The sequence below is a fragment of the Setaria viridis genome, chromosome 3, assembly GCF_005286985.2.
Source record: "Setaria viridis chromosome 3, Setaria_viridis_v4.0, whole genome shotgun sequence".
Lineage (NCBI taxonomy): Eukaryota > Viridiplantae > Streptophyta > Magnoliopsida > Poales > Poaceae > Setaria > Setaria viridis.
The window spans coordinates 49,470,267-49,487,846 of NC_048265.2; the positions used below are offsets into that span (position 1 = coordinate 49,470,267).

General features: G+C 48.7%; 3 protein-coding genes across 3 annotated transcripts; 1 reads left to right on the top strand and 2 right to left on the bottom strand.

The window, feature by feature from the left end:
• The first annotated feature begins 2,246 nt into the window (after window positions 1-2,246).
• Window positions 2,247-3,371, top strand: LOC117849404 (F-box/kelch-repeat protein At3g23880). The gene has a single exon (XM_034730935.1). It carries the CDS (start codon window positions 2,247-2,249, stop codon window positions 3,369-3,371), a length of 1,125 nt encoding a protein of 374 aa, XP_034586826.1.
• Window positions 3,372-5,109: 1,738 nt separating this feature from the next.
• Window positions 5,110-6,013, bottom strand: LOC117850627 (thaumatin-like protein). The gene has a single exon (XM_034732483.2). It carries the CDS (start codon window positions 5,977-5,979, stop codon window positions 5,428-5,430), a length of 552 nt encoding a protein of 183 aa, XP_034588374.1. The 5' UTR covers window positions 5,980-6,013; the 3' UTR covers window positions 5,110-5,427.
• An 8,975-nt stretch (window positions 6,014-14,988) lies between these two features.
• LOC117850938 (uncharacterized) lies at window positions 14,989-16,100 on the bottom strand. The gene has a single exon (XM_072292332.1). The coding sequence runs from the start codon at window positions 15,988-15,990 to the stop codon at window positions 15,319-15,321; it is 672 nt and encodes a 223-aa protein (XP_072148433.1). The 5' UTR covers window positions 15,991-16,100; the 3' UTR covers window positions 14,989-15,318.
• Between the last annotated feature and the right edge of the window lie 1,480 nt (window positions 16,101-17,580).

A 17,580-nucleotide genomic window follows, 5' to 3' on the forward strand; every position in this document is an offset into this window, starting at 1 on the left:
CGAGATTTATAACTTTGTAGTTCAAATATTTTTAATTTGATGTCATCTTGGTGCTTAAATAATCGACACAAGTTTCAAATCTAAAATTCAAATTTTAGATCTGAAATTACAACTTTGTGGTTCAAACTTTTTTTCATTTGGTGTCATCTTCATACTCAAATAATTGACACAAGTTTCAGATCTAAAATAATTTGAATTTTAGATCTGAAACTTGTATCGAATATTTGAACACCAAGATGAAAAATAGTTTCTGATTGATTTTTTTACCCATCCGTCCATAGTTAGCATTTGTGTCCCAACATGGTTCACAGATTGCATTCTTTGGGTCTCGTTTGGTTTTTTATATGATTCTACGTAACTAAGTATAAAATGACAACATTACCAATTGCACTGGCTTCACGATAACACGATAAAAAATGTGGTGCACTACACGACACGATAAAAAACATCGCTCGCTAAGCAACATCATTTCACCGTAGCAACGCACGTGCATTTTGCTAGTTCGAGGAGTCGAACCTCAATCCGCTTACAATGCCTGGCTTAGCACTCTACAATTGAGCTACATCCCCAACTACTCTTAACTTTAGCATTCTATAAAATTTATGAGTTTTACCTGCACTTATTTTTTTGTAAGAATTTAATAATAAAGGAACACGTGTACGTACCCATGAATAGATGCACCTAGAATTTAATAAAATTCTAGGTGCTTTAACTAGTAGGAAAGTATTCTCACCACCAACGCTTTCATAATATGGTAGGTGCAGTTAGCTTTTAGAAAATAGAATAGATCTAACGACTATATATTATTGTTATTGTCAATGCTAATTTGAATATGGCGAATTGATGTTTTTTCTTAAGAGGTTTGATTTTATCCCATTTTCTAGTGCAACTTGTCAGAACTAATGTAGAGGCTCCAAATATAATAATACCTCTAATTAGTATACTATGATTCCCATTTTTATTGGTTTGGGAAACAAATTAAAAAATGATTTAACTGGAGATGCGAGGAGTTGAACCTAGATTTGCTTACTACGCTTGGCTTAGCAGTTAGCGCTCTACCAGTTGAGCTACATCCCCAACTTTTATATTAACCAAAGCATTATACTAAAATTTTAATTTTGACCTGCAACTTACTTTTGTAAGAGTTGATAAAGGAACAATTGCACATGTCAATATGTCTTTTTCTCACCACGACCGCTTCCATAAGGTGGGTTGATTATAGATGGCCAAACGGACGGCCTAACCCGGCCTGGCACGAGCACGGTTCAGCCCAGCATGTTTAGGCTCGGCACGTTTAGGGCTCGGCACGTTTAGGCCTGTACAGTAAATGTGCTGGGCCGTGCTGGCCCACGTGTTGAAGAAGCAGCCTAGGCACGGCCCACTGCCATCTTAGGCGGGCCATGCCAGCATGCTGGCTCAGCGGGCCTTAACGGGCTCGCCGTGCTCGTGCCAGCCCGCGGGCACGGCATCAACTTCCTCTCCACGTCTCCGCGGGCCTGCACCCGTTCTCTGTCCGCCTTTTCGTCCTCCTCTAGCGTGACCTGTCGCAGGGCAGTCTCAGTGGGCGATGGCACCTCCGCGGCGGTGGGGTGGGACCCAAGGGCGGCGGAGGCCATGCTGCGGAGCAGGGGCTGGCGGGTGTGGCACGTGCCTCACGGGAGAAGCGGCGCCCGGCGGTGGAGGGCGCGACATGCGAGGGGCCGGCCGATTGAGCCGCCGGGGATAGGGGGAGGCGGTGGAGGGCGCGACGCGCGAGGGTTGGCCAGCCGGGCCGCCAGGGGCAGGGGGAGGCGCGGAGGGTGCTGGAGAAGCGGCGGAGGGGCGAGGGAGGCGGCGGCAGAATGGAGGATAGAGTGTAGGCCGGTAGGGTTTGGGTGTGTGAGGGGGACCATTTTTATATGCGGAGCGCGGTGGTCCGAGCGGGCCTTAACAGGCCAGGCCACCCACTTAATCCTTAGGGGCCAAATGGGCTAGACCGTGCCGGGCTAGCACGTGGGCTGAGGCAACGGCTCAGGTACGGCCCGTGTTGTGGGTCAGGTTAGCACGGGAACGACGACTGCCATGCTGAACCGGGCCAAAATCCCGTGCCGTGGGCCAGCCCACGGGCGTATGGTCATATGGCCAACTATAGGTTGGATGAAGGTATATACATAGGACCAAAACGTAGAGTCCGGTTGGATCATGCGCCAACCTTTTAATCGATCTAGGTCTAGGTATCGGCAACGCCGGCGGCGGCGCTCGTAAAGATGGACGCCGACGACGCTCCTCCTGTCGCCGACGGCAACTACGGCGTGCTGCCCGCGGACATGCTCTACTACATCTTACTCTGCCTACCGGCGAACCATCTCTGCCGCCTCCGCCTGGTGTGCCGCTCGTGGCGGTCGCTCACGTCCGACCCGCTCTTCGCCAGGGCGCACTCGTCGCGCCATCCGCACGTCGCCGCCCTTCACTGCTACCTCCAGGCGCTCGACGTCATGGACCTGCACGACAAGATCGTCGTCAGGAGGATATACCTCAGGCAGCCCAGCTTCTGCCTAGTCGCACAGCACAATCTGATCTGTGTTGGGTACACCCACGCCCACTACACAGCATGGCGACGCGGCGCCTGCGTGCTCAGCCTGCAGCAGGGCACTGGTTCAACCATCGCCGACTTAAGTATGGAGCACGACATGTCAGGCCGCTGCCGAATGCCGCCCACATTTAAGCTTGGGCATGTCCCCTCCACCGGAGAGTACAAGGTAATTCACCTGTACATGCCCATGGCGCCAGACAACTCCATGGCCATGGTGGACAGGTGCCATGTCATGACACTTGGTAGTGGCGACGGGAGGTGGAGGGAGATGCGAAAACCTCCGGTACCTACTGCAAAGGATTCCTGCCGTGTAGCGGTTGTTTCTGGAGTTGCCTACTTCTTGGCGGATCAGTACTGCTCCGACATGGAGCCCGATAGCATAGCCTCGTTCGACTTGGCTACCGAGGAGTGGAGATCAAGGATACTCCAAGGGCCTGTACAACCTAGCACCAAAGATGAGGTCCGGATGCTAGTCGAGCTGGGTGACTGCTTGGTCATGGTTCATCACAACCTTAAAGATTTGATCACGGATCTCTGGTTCATAGAGGACATGAACAAGTCGCTCTGGACCAAACGATGTTCCATACGGTGGGGGGCGACTCTTCTTGGTGTCAAACGCATTGAGCGTGTCCGGCCGCTAATGGTCTCAGATGATGGAAGGATAGTTTTCTGGATCCCTGCGGGAGCTGGGGTCATTGGAGCATATGATCCAAGAACAAGTACCTGGGTTGATCTGGCAAAAATGGGACATTATTTAACCGTCGCCACGCATCAGGGGATGAGTCTCTTATTGAGCTAGCCTTCAGCTACTTCCTCCGGCTTTAGGAAGCTATCTAGCTAGCTGCTTCTTTCCCTATTGCGTTGCACTGTTTTAATTAAGCACGTTGTTTTTAAGTGTGCAATTTTCTTTTTTCTTTTTAATTATTGGATCATGGATTCAGCATCAATCATCATATGATATGATCGAACCGGAGCTTTATACGGAGCGAGCATGTGTACTACTCGATCTATAGATGTTTCAACAAATTAATAACAATCTGTTTCTTTTTTCCTGCTTCCTTTTTCCGCCTTTATTTGATATATATCAACATATCAAAATTTCTAGTGTGAGACGATATATAACTGGCTCTCACTACGCCAGAAATGAATTTTACTGGCGGGTAAATATGTTGACTACTTAATCTAGCTAGCTATAGTAGCTCTCGTCAAGAAAAGAAAAATCAGATGGTTTGTTACGATTGTTTGTACCATTGTTTTACTTCACGCCCAGATATGAGTGAGATGAAGGTGGGCTACTCGATCTCACTTAATGTGCAATGTTCGCCACAAGTACATGTATATAGGGATCGCCGTAATACGTACCCATATTAGATGGTTCTTGCCTATGAATGAGCTTCGGATGGAAATGTTTTTGTCAGACATGGGAGAATGCATCCAATTGCTTCTTACTTAGTACCCCCAAACTACAAAGAGCTTGCTTAGTGCCATAACAATATGTATATAGCTACTCTCCAACTTTTGTTTAGCTTTGCAATATAATTAATTTAAAACTATTTTTCTTGTGCACTCATAAGTAATTAGTCATGATTATCGACAGCGGAAACCGTACTTTTGGATATGGCTTGATTGGTTTGTTGGTAAGGACGTAAGGTAGAATATTCATTGAATGTGTACGGGGTTCTCTACGAAAATGTTTCACTTGTGGCTGTTGCTCGTGCATCTATCTCTGGCTCCTCGTAGACATGCATGGACAAGTCGCTTTGGATCAAACGGTATACATGTACTCAATGATGAGGCACAACCTTTTGGGACGATCGCCCTCGATCGATATGAGTACCAATTGGTAGTTTTAGCCGATGGAAGGATATATATAGTTGTATATGGGTTGGGGGCCGGGGTGGGGATGATGATGATCCAAGAACATGCGTGCATGTGGGCTGATTCATGAAAATCACTGAAATCTAGTTTTAGCCTTTTACTTGTGTGTTCAAGTTCTTGAGAGCTGTGTAGAAATCACTGAAATCTGTACCTCCATGTGCTTTCTCCCATTGAGAACAATAATGTGGATCAAGTCCAGTTCATCAGCGATCATTCAAACAACATGTCTTGTTTCTCTTGTTACATTACCTCTGCATTTTTTTAGAAAAGTAATTGCTTTGCAGTTTGAACTTTCCCCATTTCGATAGCTGAAGCAAAGTTTTATTAGGTGCTGACTGTTCCAGCTTCTGATCGATCAGAAGCTGTAGAGATATGACAATACAAGTTGTCGCAACTGGAAAGCATCAACCGAGCAAAAGATGAGGAACTGAAAATTTGCCAGTCTTAGCAAGAGTAGCTGTGCATTCTGAAGAGTGAAGCCACGATTGGAAGTTTTTGTCGCTTGTGATCAACGACGGGAGGGTTAAGTACGTTGTTACTTATTTCAACAGGTATAGTTGCTGCACGTACGTTTTTGTTTCTCTGTGTAAAATTTATTTGGCAACCGAATCAGTTAAGTCGTACTGGAACAAACAGAATTTAGTTTTAGACAACATTAGTTAGCATATGATAAAAATGCGAGTGATGATTCAGTGTTTCCAACAAATCTGTTCTGAGAAATTGGATGTTCCTGAATCCAGCAAGTTATTGTCTTGGATAAATCTTTGCAATGACAATCTCTGATTCATTGACACAATGCTAACTACATCATCATTCACGACTGATATTTGATGTGGGTTTATCGTCGAACACACACAAAGATAGAGAACATTAGAGAACGAAGACCTCATCATGCATATCACACAACTTTATTCATCCCCGAAAACATTGGCACTAGTACACCAGCTTAGTGTAAAGTTACCAGCAGCAGCAGTCACTCATGGGCAGAAGATTACTTGGTAGTCGCTGTTGCCCCTGCACGTGCGGACCCTCGCGTCGCCGGGGTGGCTGCCGTCGGCGCAGCCAGGGTCCCTGCACCGGATCGGGTCACCGCCGGCGGTGAGGCACTTCAAGTCCATGGGCACGTTGAAGCCGTCCACCACCGAGACGTCGTAGAAGTCCACGGCGCCGGCGTCGACGCCGCCGATGGTGAACTCCGCCAGGGTCGCCGGTGGCTTGCCGGAGAGGACGCAGCTCCTGGCGCCAGCGCAGTCGCCAGTGCTGCACCCGCCGTGGTCACCGGCGAAGTAGCAGCCCGTGCGCCCCCAGATCCTGCCGCCGGTGGTGCCGGCTGGTACCTGGACGAGCCACGTCTGGCCGGGGTTGAGCTGGGTGCCGCCGCCGGTCGGGATGGCGGCCGGCCACACAGGGAAGGGGCAGAGGTTGGTGACGTAGAAGGTGGCCGCGCCGGCACCGCCGGCGTTGAGGGCCAGAACGACCACCAGGAGGAGGAGGATGGCTGGCCGAGAGGTGGCCGCCGGAGACGCCATTGGTGCTGTGTTGATTCTGCTGTCTTTGCAAGTATTTGTGGTGTTCGAGCAAATGAGCAGGGCATGGATGCCTCTGTTTATATAGAGAGAAATGGAGACTGAACGGCCGGGGAGAGGCTATTACCTAGATGCCCTTATGATGTGTCTGTCATGGTTTAGATGCTAGAAGACTAGCTGTTCACCAGGGCAGGTTTGGGATTTCTGAAGGTGTTACACAAATATTTAAACACTAGCTTCTACTGGAAGTATCTTTCTAATCCTGGCGGCAGCTAGCTAGCACATAAGGATCAGTGGATCATCACCATCTCTGCAACTGCTTGCCACAAGTGTGTATAGAGATAACCATCATCTTGGAAGCTAGCTAGTTCCAATACCAGATGGTTGTTGCGACGATGTGAATGAATTCTGAATGAGCTAGTCTTGTTAGAAATGTATGTATTTGGCAGGCAGGAGAACATGCATGCATGCAGTTGCTGCTTATCCAACTAATAATAGCAGATGAATTTCGAGTAGAAGCTAGCATATGTAAGCATCAATCATGAACATTATAGGTTGTGTCATAAGGTTTCATCAGTCTTTTTTTTCGGTTGTTTTTGTTCTTATCTTTGAGCATGCTAATTGGTAGCTGTACTTACCGTCTGTGTGCAGATGTTTACAGGTATGAAATTCATTCAGGTGTTCTTGATGCCAATAGTGATGTAGAAAGGTAGTGATATATTCAATTGGTGGAGACTCGACGTTGATGATCCGGGCTTCTAATCAGACAAGATTCGAATCCCTGTAACCGCTACACCACTGCTCCTTTGGTTATCAACCAAGCACAACTTGATTGACCTTGCCGAGAAGGCTTTCCCTGCAAGCGAATCGAAGAACACAAGCAAGAAAGTATAAACACGCAATCTGATATTGCAAATATGAATGAAGTAAAGAAGAGTTCAAACTCTCAATTTCGAAAGGACTAATCGACACAGCCGAGGAGAATAAGAACAGGGGTCCTGGATTACTATAAAAGGACTTGTTGCCACAGTTACAATGAATCAATCTCAGTTTCTCAAAGGAAAATTAGAACTAAACAAAACCTAAGTTTCTAAGACGGCGGCTACTGAGTTTATATCAAAAGGGATGAACTAGGGTTGGGGGCGACCAGGGAGGGGGTGTAACACCCAAATTTTTAAAGAAATTAAATTCACTAAAATTTGCTCAATTAGGATGTCATTTAAATTTCTAGGCATTTAATTTCATTTTTATCTAAATTAAATTAATTCATCGTAGGAGTTATTTGTGCATTGCATGTTGGTGCATTTATTTTGTTTGCTTGTGTTTGAATCACATTTGAATCTCAAATTCAATTTCTAATTTTCAAAACCTTTTCCTTTTCTCTTTTTCTTTTTCTTTCTTCTCTTGGGCCGCATTCTTCTCCTTCCGCTTCTTTCTTTTCTTTCAGCCTAGCGCCACTTTTTCCCTCCCCGCTCGGCCCACCTCTCCTTTCCTCCGCGGCCCGCTTCCTTCCGCTAGTCTGATGGGTGGGGCCCACCCGTCATCCCCATCCTCCGGCCGTATCCGGCCGGGACTTCTCCCCCGACCGCACCGGACTCCACCGCCTCCCGCAACCGCCGCGCCCTTTCTCCGCACGGAATCCGCCACCTACCCTTATCCCGCCGCCATCCGCCCCTATTTAAGCTGCCGCCCTCCCCCGGCCTCAAGCACCCAGCCCTCGCCCTCCAAACCCTAGCTAGCGCCAGCCGCCCGAGCTCTCCCCCTGCGCCGCCACAAATCCCCGCCAAAGGTGAGCTCCGCCGCGCCCCCGGACCTCCCCATCCACTCAAACGAGTTCGCGGTGCTTTCCTCTTGCTTTTGGGGGTCTCCGCGGGCCAAACCGCCCACGAACGCGCTGTTTCATGTTTTTCCGGCGACCTTGCCGCCGCTCGCCGCCGCGCTACCGCCGACGATCGCGACCGTCGGATCCAGATCCGACGGCCCGCAGCGGGTCAACTGAATCACGTACCAGTCAACCGCGCCGCGCTGCTGCTCTTTTGCACTTAAGCCCTTGACTTTTTCGCGAATCAACCCGCAGTCCAATCTAGTTCAAAAGTTTTTGTGTTTTGGTCCTATTTTCTTTCGGTTTAAACCCTGAGTTTCTCTAAAATCAACCCGCCATCCATTTTGGTGTTTTTGCGCGTTGAACCTTCAGTTTATATGTGTAATTACGCATAAGTCCTCGGTTTTTCGCAGTTTGACTCTAGAAGTTTTGTTTTTCTCGCAGAAAAGCCCCTAGATCTTATTTTAATCATATCTTTTGCATTTTAACTCCGTTTTTCGCGTTCTTTATATCCACGTGTTCATTTTAAAGCGTATATCAATTTTACAAGCTTGTTTTCTCTGTTTAATTGTGATTGGTGTACTATTTTCTTACTTTATACCCATGTTTGCTTGTATGTGCTCGTGTGACGCGTGTAGACGTTCAAAAATTTGAGGGATTTGAAGATCAAGCCTTCGAGGAGTACGAATGGCAGGAGCAGGGCCAAGAAGGCAAGTTGTGTCCTTGATCACTACTTTTCAGTCCTATACACCTTTACTTTCTTGTACTCAACAATTATGCTATGCACATTTTAAGATTAAATTGATGGGTCCCAATTAAGGTTCGCCTAGATTGAAATTACCTTTGCCTTAACCAACCGGGTTTACTTTTATGTTGGGTAGCTCATGCTTAGTGCTTACTTGGTATATGGTGGTTTAACTGAACTCAATGATTAATCTTGCTTTACTTTTGTTATACCTTTCATTAATACAAGATCACAAGTGTTTAATCGGAACATGGAGAACCACCCAGGAAAACAGTGCTACCACAAGACTAAATGGCTCTGGTCTTGTCGAATAATTAGAGGCTCTGGTCTTGTCGAATAATTAGAAACTCTAGTCTAGGGGTAATCTTACCGAAAGGGCAAGAGGGGAGGCGTTGATGGGATATAACACTCGCTCTCTGGGGAAGTGGGCTTTGCTAAGACACTACACCCACTAGGGGACTATTATGTTCTGCTTTGACCTGAAACCTTAGCGGGTTACTACTTGCTAGCGAATCTTTGTAAAGGCCTCGTAGCGTTCCTATGCAATCACACCTCGGAAGTGTGGTATGGTGCCTTGCAAACACCGCATGGTTGGGTCCAAAGTTCTTTTTGAACTTTTACGCGACTTGTGGGTAAAAATGTGCCACCTCTGCAGAGTGTAAAACTGATCGATCAGCCATGCTCACGGTTAAGAGCGGCTTGGACCCTCACATGATAACGCTATCAAAAGATGGATTTAAATTATTGTCATTTCATTTATGGTTATGTTATTACTTTATTCATGTTCTTGTTTAATTTCGGGTGGTATGAACTTATACTTAGTTAATTGCTAATAAAATTTGACCAACTTAATTAAAAGCTGATGCTCATTAAACCTTAGCCATACCTTGATTGGCCTTACACTACACTATTCCCCACGACTTGTTGAGTACCAACCATAAGTGTACTCACCCTTGCAAAACCGCTGTTCAGACCAAGATAATCCGGTGGAGTACTTCGACGATTTTGAGGAGTTCTATGCGTACGGTTCATCAGTCAGCTGCCTGTGGAGTCGTTGCTACCTTTGGAGTTCCGCTGCGTAATAATTAGACTTTGTGGTTTATTTGAGACTTTCGGTCATGTAATAAAGTTTAATACTCTCTCTATTCGCTTTAGCATTGTCTTTGTTATTCACTTATGTCATACATGTGTGTAACTTGATCCTGGCACACATGTATTGAATGCACTCGGTTTTGTCCTTAAAATCGGGTGTGATAGGGGGCGCCCTCAACTTGAGCTTAAGGCTCGACACGATACAAGGCCAAGTTGGCCCAAAACTGGTGATGTAGCACCTTATCGTGGTCACATAGAATGATCCATGAACCTTCTGGAGCTAGGACCATAACCAAAAGAATGGCGTCATCGTCCCCGTTCCAACGCATCAAAGAATGCCTCGTTTCGATGTCGTACGAGGGAGATATGGCTGAAACCGTGCAGGAATGTCGGCTGAATCCGAACTGAACGAAACGAGCGAGCTGGTGACGACTTGTAACTTGGGGAAAACCATGACTCGTGTGTGTCCAGCATGGCGATGTCCTCATCAAATTGCATGAATCCATGCGATTATATTTGAATCTTAGTAGAGCATGTGACGAAACTGATGAGTTTGATTTTGGTCTCAGGGCTAATATGTTCTCTTTTTTAAGGTATATATAGTTCATGTTCACTCCATTCTTCTCAGAACAAATCACTACTAGAAAAATGACCTCTCATCCTGAGACTTAGTACTGGTCACAATTGGACCCTGTACTAGAGGGGGTATTAGTACCGGATCCAAGTTTAGGATTCCCGGGAAGCCCTCTAGTACCGAATGGGGCATCCCGTCACCAACCGCCAACATTTAGATTTTTTACGCGTCCCATCTCCACGCACCGACCTGACCCTTATCTCCTTATTATCCGCTCCACCTCCTCTATCTCCTCTCTCTCTCTCTCGTCTCTCCTCCATCTCTTCCCTTTCTCCCATCTCTCCCTTCCTCTTCTTCCCCTCTCCTCACCGACCGGCCGGCCCCTTCCTCTGCCTCCCCTCCCCCTTCCACTCGCCCCTCACCGGCGGTGAGGAGCGGCGGCGGGGTGAGGTGAGGTGGCGGCGAGCGGGCGAGGCGGAGGAGCTAATGAGCGGGCTGGAGCCGCGGTGGGCGGAGGCGGAGGAGAGAGCTAGCGGGGCGGAGGAGGTGGAGGAGGGGCGGACGAGATAGTGGCGGTGGAGGAGGTGGAGGAGCGGTGGAGGCTGGCGGGATGGCGGGGTGGAGGCGAAGGAGGCTCGCGACGGGGTGGATTCGGTGGAGCGGGCGGTGGAGGAGGAGGAGGCCGGCGGCGGCAGCAGAGGAGGGGGCGGGGTGGAGGGGAAGGTGGGGCGGGGCCGGCGGAGGGGGCCAGCGGGGCGGGGCTGGCGGAGGGTGCCGGCAGTGGCGGGAGGCATGGGGCAGCGGGGGTGGGGGGATTTTCTTTTTTTTTTTAATTCTTTAGCACCGGTACTAGAGGACACCCCTCTAGTACCGGATGACCAATACTGGTTGCAACAACCGGTCCTAGAGGAGAGTTGGGGATCGGTACTAGAGGTTTATTTCTAGTAGTGAATGCACAAGTTCTTCAACTTGTTGGGTGGTGGGCCTCCAGATCAAGAAGAGCGAAACGGCCCGATGATCTCTACTGGTCAAAGGCTCAAAGCAAGAGCAACGAGCGATGACAAAATGCCTATGTATACACAACAAAACGAAGCCAACAACAAACAATTCCGGCGTCCGATGGCAAACCCTATGGCTGCCTCCGCTTCCCCGGCGCGGCTGCAATGACCTGGATCTTCCTCTTCTCCTTGACGGTCGACGCCTCCTTGTACCCCTCGTGGAGCCTCACCTTCGCCCTTGCCAGCCTCGCCTCGTCCGAGGCAGCTGGCGGCGCTTCTTTGCGCTTGCACGCGCCCGAACCACTCGGCTTCGGCAGCGCGGTCGGCGGCGGCGGCTTAGCAGCCTTGGTCAGGGACGCCGCGCTCGTCGCCGGGGAGACACGCTTGGCAACGGCCGCTGGACCCTGGTGGCTCACCGTCGCCGTGGAGGCGGCGGAGGACTGCTGATTGGAGCCGCCGCTAGGCGGCCTTGAGTTCTTGACGACCAGCCGTATGATCCTCTGCTTCTTGACGATCGCCGGCGGCGGCATCGCCTCCGCCACGGCGCTCGAACCGTTCGCCGCCTCCCCAGCCGGCTGCTGCTGCTTCTTCTTCGCCTCGATCGGCGACGACGGACACGCGACGCTTCCATCATCAACCTTTGGCGCCCCCCGAGCTGCTCTCGCCCGCCGCGTCGCGAAGTGCTCGTCGGCGAGAGCCTTCCAGCGCCTGTAGAGCTCCGCGGCGAGCTGGCGCGCCTGCTCCGACGGCGCGCTCTTCCTCAGGGCGTTGACGGCCCGGCCGACCTTGGTCGCCTCCAGAGCCTCGAAGGTCATCCGCACGCCCTGCAGCTGCCGGAGCGACTGGAGCACCGCCTCGCCGCCTTCCTCGCTCACCAGGTTGGCGTTGAGCTTAGCGACCCTCTCGACGACGTCGCCGGCGGCGTCCGAGCGGACGGTGCACGTCGTCTGCTGGCCGCCGCTTGCCATGGGGACGCGTGCGCGGGTGCTCGATCGGCGAGATTTGCTGCGAGAGATGAGCTAGGGCGTGGTGCGTGGCTGCACCGTGAGGTGTTGCATGTCGAGTGGTGGCCCGCGGCTGGCCATATTTACTGAGAGCGAGGGGGGGCTCCTCTTTCGACTCGAAGTCGGAGAACACGACGGAGTCCGAGAGTCGGCATCGGAGGACGCAGATTTGGAGACGAGACGAACCTCAGTCGATCGGGTTGCTTGCAGAAAACAAGACAAATTATTAGATAGAGCAATAACCGTATGAAAACTTGGCCACCCTTTTTCATCAAGTTAACCTTTTAAAGTTGAACTAGAAATACAGAAAATTACTCCATTGTATAAAGTATTTTATTTCTTCTTGTCGTAATCTAGTACAAATTACGAAGTGCTACCTGCTTTGTTTTAGAGTGCACGATGTCTGCAAGATAGGTTAATTATTAGTTCAATTTTATACTTAGGTCATATTTGTTTCCCTCCTAAATTATATAAGCTGGATTACAGTCAATGAATATATATAGTAGTGTAGGTAAAAGATCACTCTGGGACCACTTTGGAAAACCATAAATAATCTCAAATAAGCTACTTTATTTGTGATTCCATAATAATCTTATAGTGTTCTTTTTACCGTAGTAATCCAGATTATATAATCTAGATGGACGATTATAATCTGAAACACAGACATGGTCTAAAACCTAAAAGAGAGTTACAACATACAATATTAACCATGATAACTTAGGGGGTGTTTGGATACCCATGCTAAAGTTTAGCACATGTCACATCGGATGTTTGATGCTAATTAGGAGTATTAAATATAGGCTAATTACAAAACTAATTGCACAGATGGAGTCTAATTCGCGAGACGAATCTATTAAGCCTAATTAGTCCATGATTTGACAATGTAGTGCTACAGTAACCATTTGCTAATGATGGATTAATTAGGCTTAATAGATTCGTCTCGCGAAATAGCATAGGGGTTCTACAATTAGTTTTATAATTAGATCATGTTTAGTCCTTCTAATTAGCATTCGAACATCCGATGTGACACTACTAAAGTTAGCCCCTAGTATCCAAACACCCCCTTAGTACACAACTATATATATATATATATATATAGTCGCAACACACTAAAAAGGCCTTACGCGATGGGATTAGTCGATCCTAGTTGCTCAACCAGGTCCATGCATGATTTTTCTCCGACTTTATCATCACCATCTGCTTCTGGTGCAGAAAATGTTAAGAGGTTTCCCAGTTCTCTTTGACATGATGCGGCATCTTCAGTCTTCCAAGGAGCAAACTAAAAAGTCAAGCGATGGAGAGTGAGCAGCTTGGACGTATACGTCCTCGCATCGGATCGCCGTGTTCCGTAACCACACACGCAAAGACCAGCGACCAAAGAGCTGGACTACGTGCCCATGCATGTACACTTGTAGTCTTGTACGCTGCGACGCCACTGACCACTGGGTAATCAACAATGATGGATTATCGTACTTTTGATGGGCCGATTTGGCTGACCCAAACTAAGACTGGCCTAATGCGGTAACAACGGACCTTCTTCTTGGTTTTGGGTCCGCACTGTTGTAACGAAAAAGCCCATGGGCTGCAACTGCAATTATCCCATATAAAAACTTTTCAACTCTTCCAAATTTATGGAGAAATACGTTAACATCTTCAATAACAAATACCAACACATATCCCGTATAATGGATGTAATATGCAACTAATTTAGTTTTGCAGATATTAACATCTTCAATAACAAATACCAACACATATCCCGTATAATGGATGTAATATGCAACTAATTTAGTTTTGCAGATATTAACATCTTCAATAACAAATACCAACACATATCCCATATAATGGATGTAATATGCAAGTAATTTAGTTTTGCAGATACTCCGTAGATGTTAGTGCATTTTTTACATTTAACTTGGTTTAAATTAGAGAAGTTTGATTTATGTCAAAACTAATAAAATATCTTACAATTTGGAAAGTAAGGAATAAGATCAAAGGATAACGTTTCATTGTCTTCGCATCTATAGCATTTACTTCAGACTAGGATTGTGCCCGTGCGTTGCTACGGGCAATAAAAGAAATAAAAGAATATTGCCTGGAGGACAAGACTAGCGGGCATTGTAAAACATTTTCTTTGGCGCATCACAGGCAAATAAATAGGATAGATGGATTGGTGTGTGATATATATGTTTTGGACCGCCATATATCAGTAACATAATGAAGTGTAATTAAAAATATATACTGAATTTGTTTCTTTCCGGTAAGATAGAATGTGAATTGCCCGTAGCAACGCACAGGCACAATCCTAATCAATAACAAATACCAACACATATCCCATATAATGGATGCAATATGCAACTAATTTAGTTTTGCAGATACTCCGTAGATGTTAGTGCATTTTTTCATTTAACTTGGTTTAAATTAGAGAAGTTTGATTTATGTCAAAACTAATAAAATATCTTACAATTTGGAAAGTAATGAATAACATCAAAGGATAACGTTTCATTGTATCTGCACGCAGCTTGGTATCATTGTAAGAAAATATTTTCATATTTGGTTTCCAAATTGTAAGGCAAGTTAATATTTCAGCTTGTCAAAACTAACTTTGTAAGAAATCTTATTTGGAAAGTAAGGAATAAGATCAAAGAACTAATTTCATATTTTCTTCTGAAAACGCTGTCCTGGCTTGGTATCATTGTATTGGTTCTCTGGGCGGAAATAATTACCATATGCAGTTACTATACATGATCAGACTCGAAAAGCAAATCATGACATCGATGTAACGTTAAGGCAGAAATTCCTTTACCATCCAATCCACTGATGAGTCATCATTATATTGTACATGACTGCAACTCTGCACTAATATGACCTCATACCATCTACTTACTCTCCAGTCTTTACGATGACTTCAATTTCTAAACTATCCTAAAACCATCTTAAAACTAATTAGAGGATACACTAGGTGCAGTATCAACAGATAATCTCGATCGACAAAACTATCTACGGTGTAGCAGGCGTCATCAGCGGCTCTGCAGGGGTGGGCGGCATTATCGGCGGCACCTGGTTTGCTGTCAAATACACATGCATCATCTCATCAATTGATCGATCTCCTAGCAAGGACCTATAAAATCTGCTGAAAATAACAATGCAAGACACTCACAGTTGCACATGAAGAGGGTTTGGATCGGCAGCACGGTGCCGCAAGCGAGCGGGAGGGCGGTCATGCGGAGGTGGTCGACGGGCTTGGGCAGGAACTGGTTCAAGCCGCCGGTCATGCCGTGGCAGAGGCATATGGGCGCGTCCCTGGTGATGGTCTTGAGCCCGTCGCAGCACTGGCCGGGGGGTGTCAGCACGGTCATGTTGGTGAGGTAGTCCGTGCACGGCATCATAGCCGAAAGCGGCGTCATGCACTCCGCCGGTGCCGGCGGCGAAGGCGAGGTCCCCGGCAAGATGCCACCTAGGACGCCGCCTTGTTGCGACGGAGACCCCGGCGGCGGGAGCAGCGGTTGGATCATGCTGATGATGCCGCCCAGCGGCGGGAAGAGCAGGCCGAGGATGGCGGGCAGTAGCCCCGGGGGGAGCTGGCCGGCGGGGAGGCCGGGAAGGGTCGGCGCACTCGGCACGCCGCCGTCAGCTTGGGTGGCCACCTTCTCTGCTTCCTGGCTTGCGACCGCCGGCTTGAACCCTTGCTGGGCTTGGACCCTCGCCGCTTCCGAGGGCTGCAGCGCCGCCGCCGCTACGGCGAAGGCGAGGAACAGGGCGACGAGCTTAGGCGACGCCATCTCTTGGTGGTGGGATTGGAGGCCTTGGAAGTTGGAGCTAGGAGGATGCTATGCTATGGCGCTTTGCCTGATTGTTGTGGATGGCGACATGGGTTTCGCCTTCAATTTATACTGCTGACGGCGTTCGAGATAAAGAATTCAAACATTTTCTGTAATAAGATTGGACTCTTAATTATCCTCTACCGATGCTTCTGATTGATTGATTATCTTTGAAAGGATAAAAAATGAGCGCAAGGAGTACGTGTGAGGCTCTGTCTCTAGTTGCTTTTGTCTGTACGACGATGAAGCGTGCTTGCAGTAGGCAGTCCTGCTGTTTGTGTGCGAAATTTACCGGACTCTTGAGCCCTGAACCGCAAAATCAATTTCTGCGCAAGTTCTTCATGCTGCGCAAGTTCGTTGATCGATCCACTTCGTCCATGCTGCTGAGTGCTGATGAACTATCAACGCGGCTCCAGATGGAGTGCTCCCGTGACCCCACCCATCGATCCTCGCGATCGGCGCTCCTCACGGCGCCCCGCGCTTCCGTGGTGTCCGTGAAGGCACGCCGTCCCGGCGGGCCGGCACCGCGTACGCCGGCGCGTCGGGCGCCGGCAGCGTGATGGAGCGGCTGTTGAGCATGACGACGACGGACGCCATGCTGGGCCGGAGCTGCGGATCCTCCTGGACGCAGAGTAGCCCGACATGGATGCACCTCAGCATCTCCTGCGGCCGCCGGCCCTCGCCGGGGCACCCCTCGAGCAGCGGCTGCAGGCTCCCGCGGCTCCACTCACTCCCATATGAATTACCTTGTGTTAGCTAAACTGAATGCTTGGTGCACAATTTGTAAATAATCCTCAAGTAGCCAATTCACTCTCTATGAAATGATCTTTATTCCGTGTAATTAGTGCACGATTTGTTGTACCAGTCCCATCGATCTCATATGCGCTTGCGTGCGGTTTTAGATGAGGGGAAGCAAGGATAGTGGCTGCATTATTTTTCTGTTGGCATGCACTATGGAAGTCGACTACTGTGCTCAGCCGTTTTAAGGTGTTTAGGTTGAGGCTTATCTCACTTTATTTGTGCTGACGACCACCTAACGCACCCGTCAGCACATATGCATCCCATCTATGCTGCCGGGCACTTAGATCACCCGCTAGCACAGAGCCATCCGTGCTGGCGAGCACTAGCCCGGCGGTCCCGGTCACCTTTGTGCTGACGGGTGCCGATCAGCAGGCTAATTTCGACGTGTCAGCACAAATCATTTCTGGCGTAGTGATACACTTTCCACAACAATTGTCTTTTCTTAGTCTCGTTTCTATATCCTGTCGTTCATATACAGTGGAAAACTGGGCTTTAGTCCCGGTTCGAGAGACATATAGGTCCTAACCTCCACGTGCCCCGTCGGCCCATGCGCTACTGCACCAACCACGCAACCCCAGCCGCTCATGGCCCCCCCCCCACTTCCGCCTCGCTCCAGCCACTGGTCGCGCGCCGCTGGCAGCCGCGCCCTCGCTGGTCGGATAGGATGCCGCGGGGAGCCATGCCCCCGGTGGAGGCTGCACTGTGCCGTGCCACTCCGTGGCCATGGCCATGCCTGTCGGCGCCCCGCAA

What these genes read in the sequence shown, in the direction of transcription:
- LOC117849404 (XM_034730935.1), top strand. Translation starts at nt 2,247, where the DNA reads ATGGACGCCGACGACGCTCCTCCTGTCGCCGACGGCAACTACGGCGTG.
- LOC117850938 (XM_072292332.1), bottom strand. Translation starts at nt 15,990, where the DNA reads ATGGCGTCGCCTAAGCTCGTCGCCCTGTTCCTCGCCTTCGCCGTAGCG.
- LOC117850627 (XM_034732483.2), bottom strand. Translation starts at nt 5,979, where the DNA reads ATGGCGTCTCCGGCGGCCACCTCTCGGCCAGCCATCCTCCTCCTCCTG.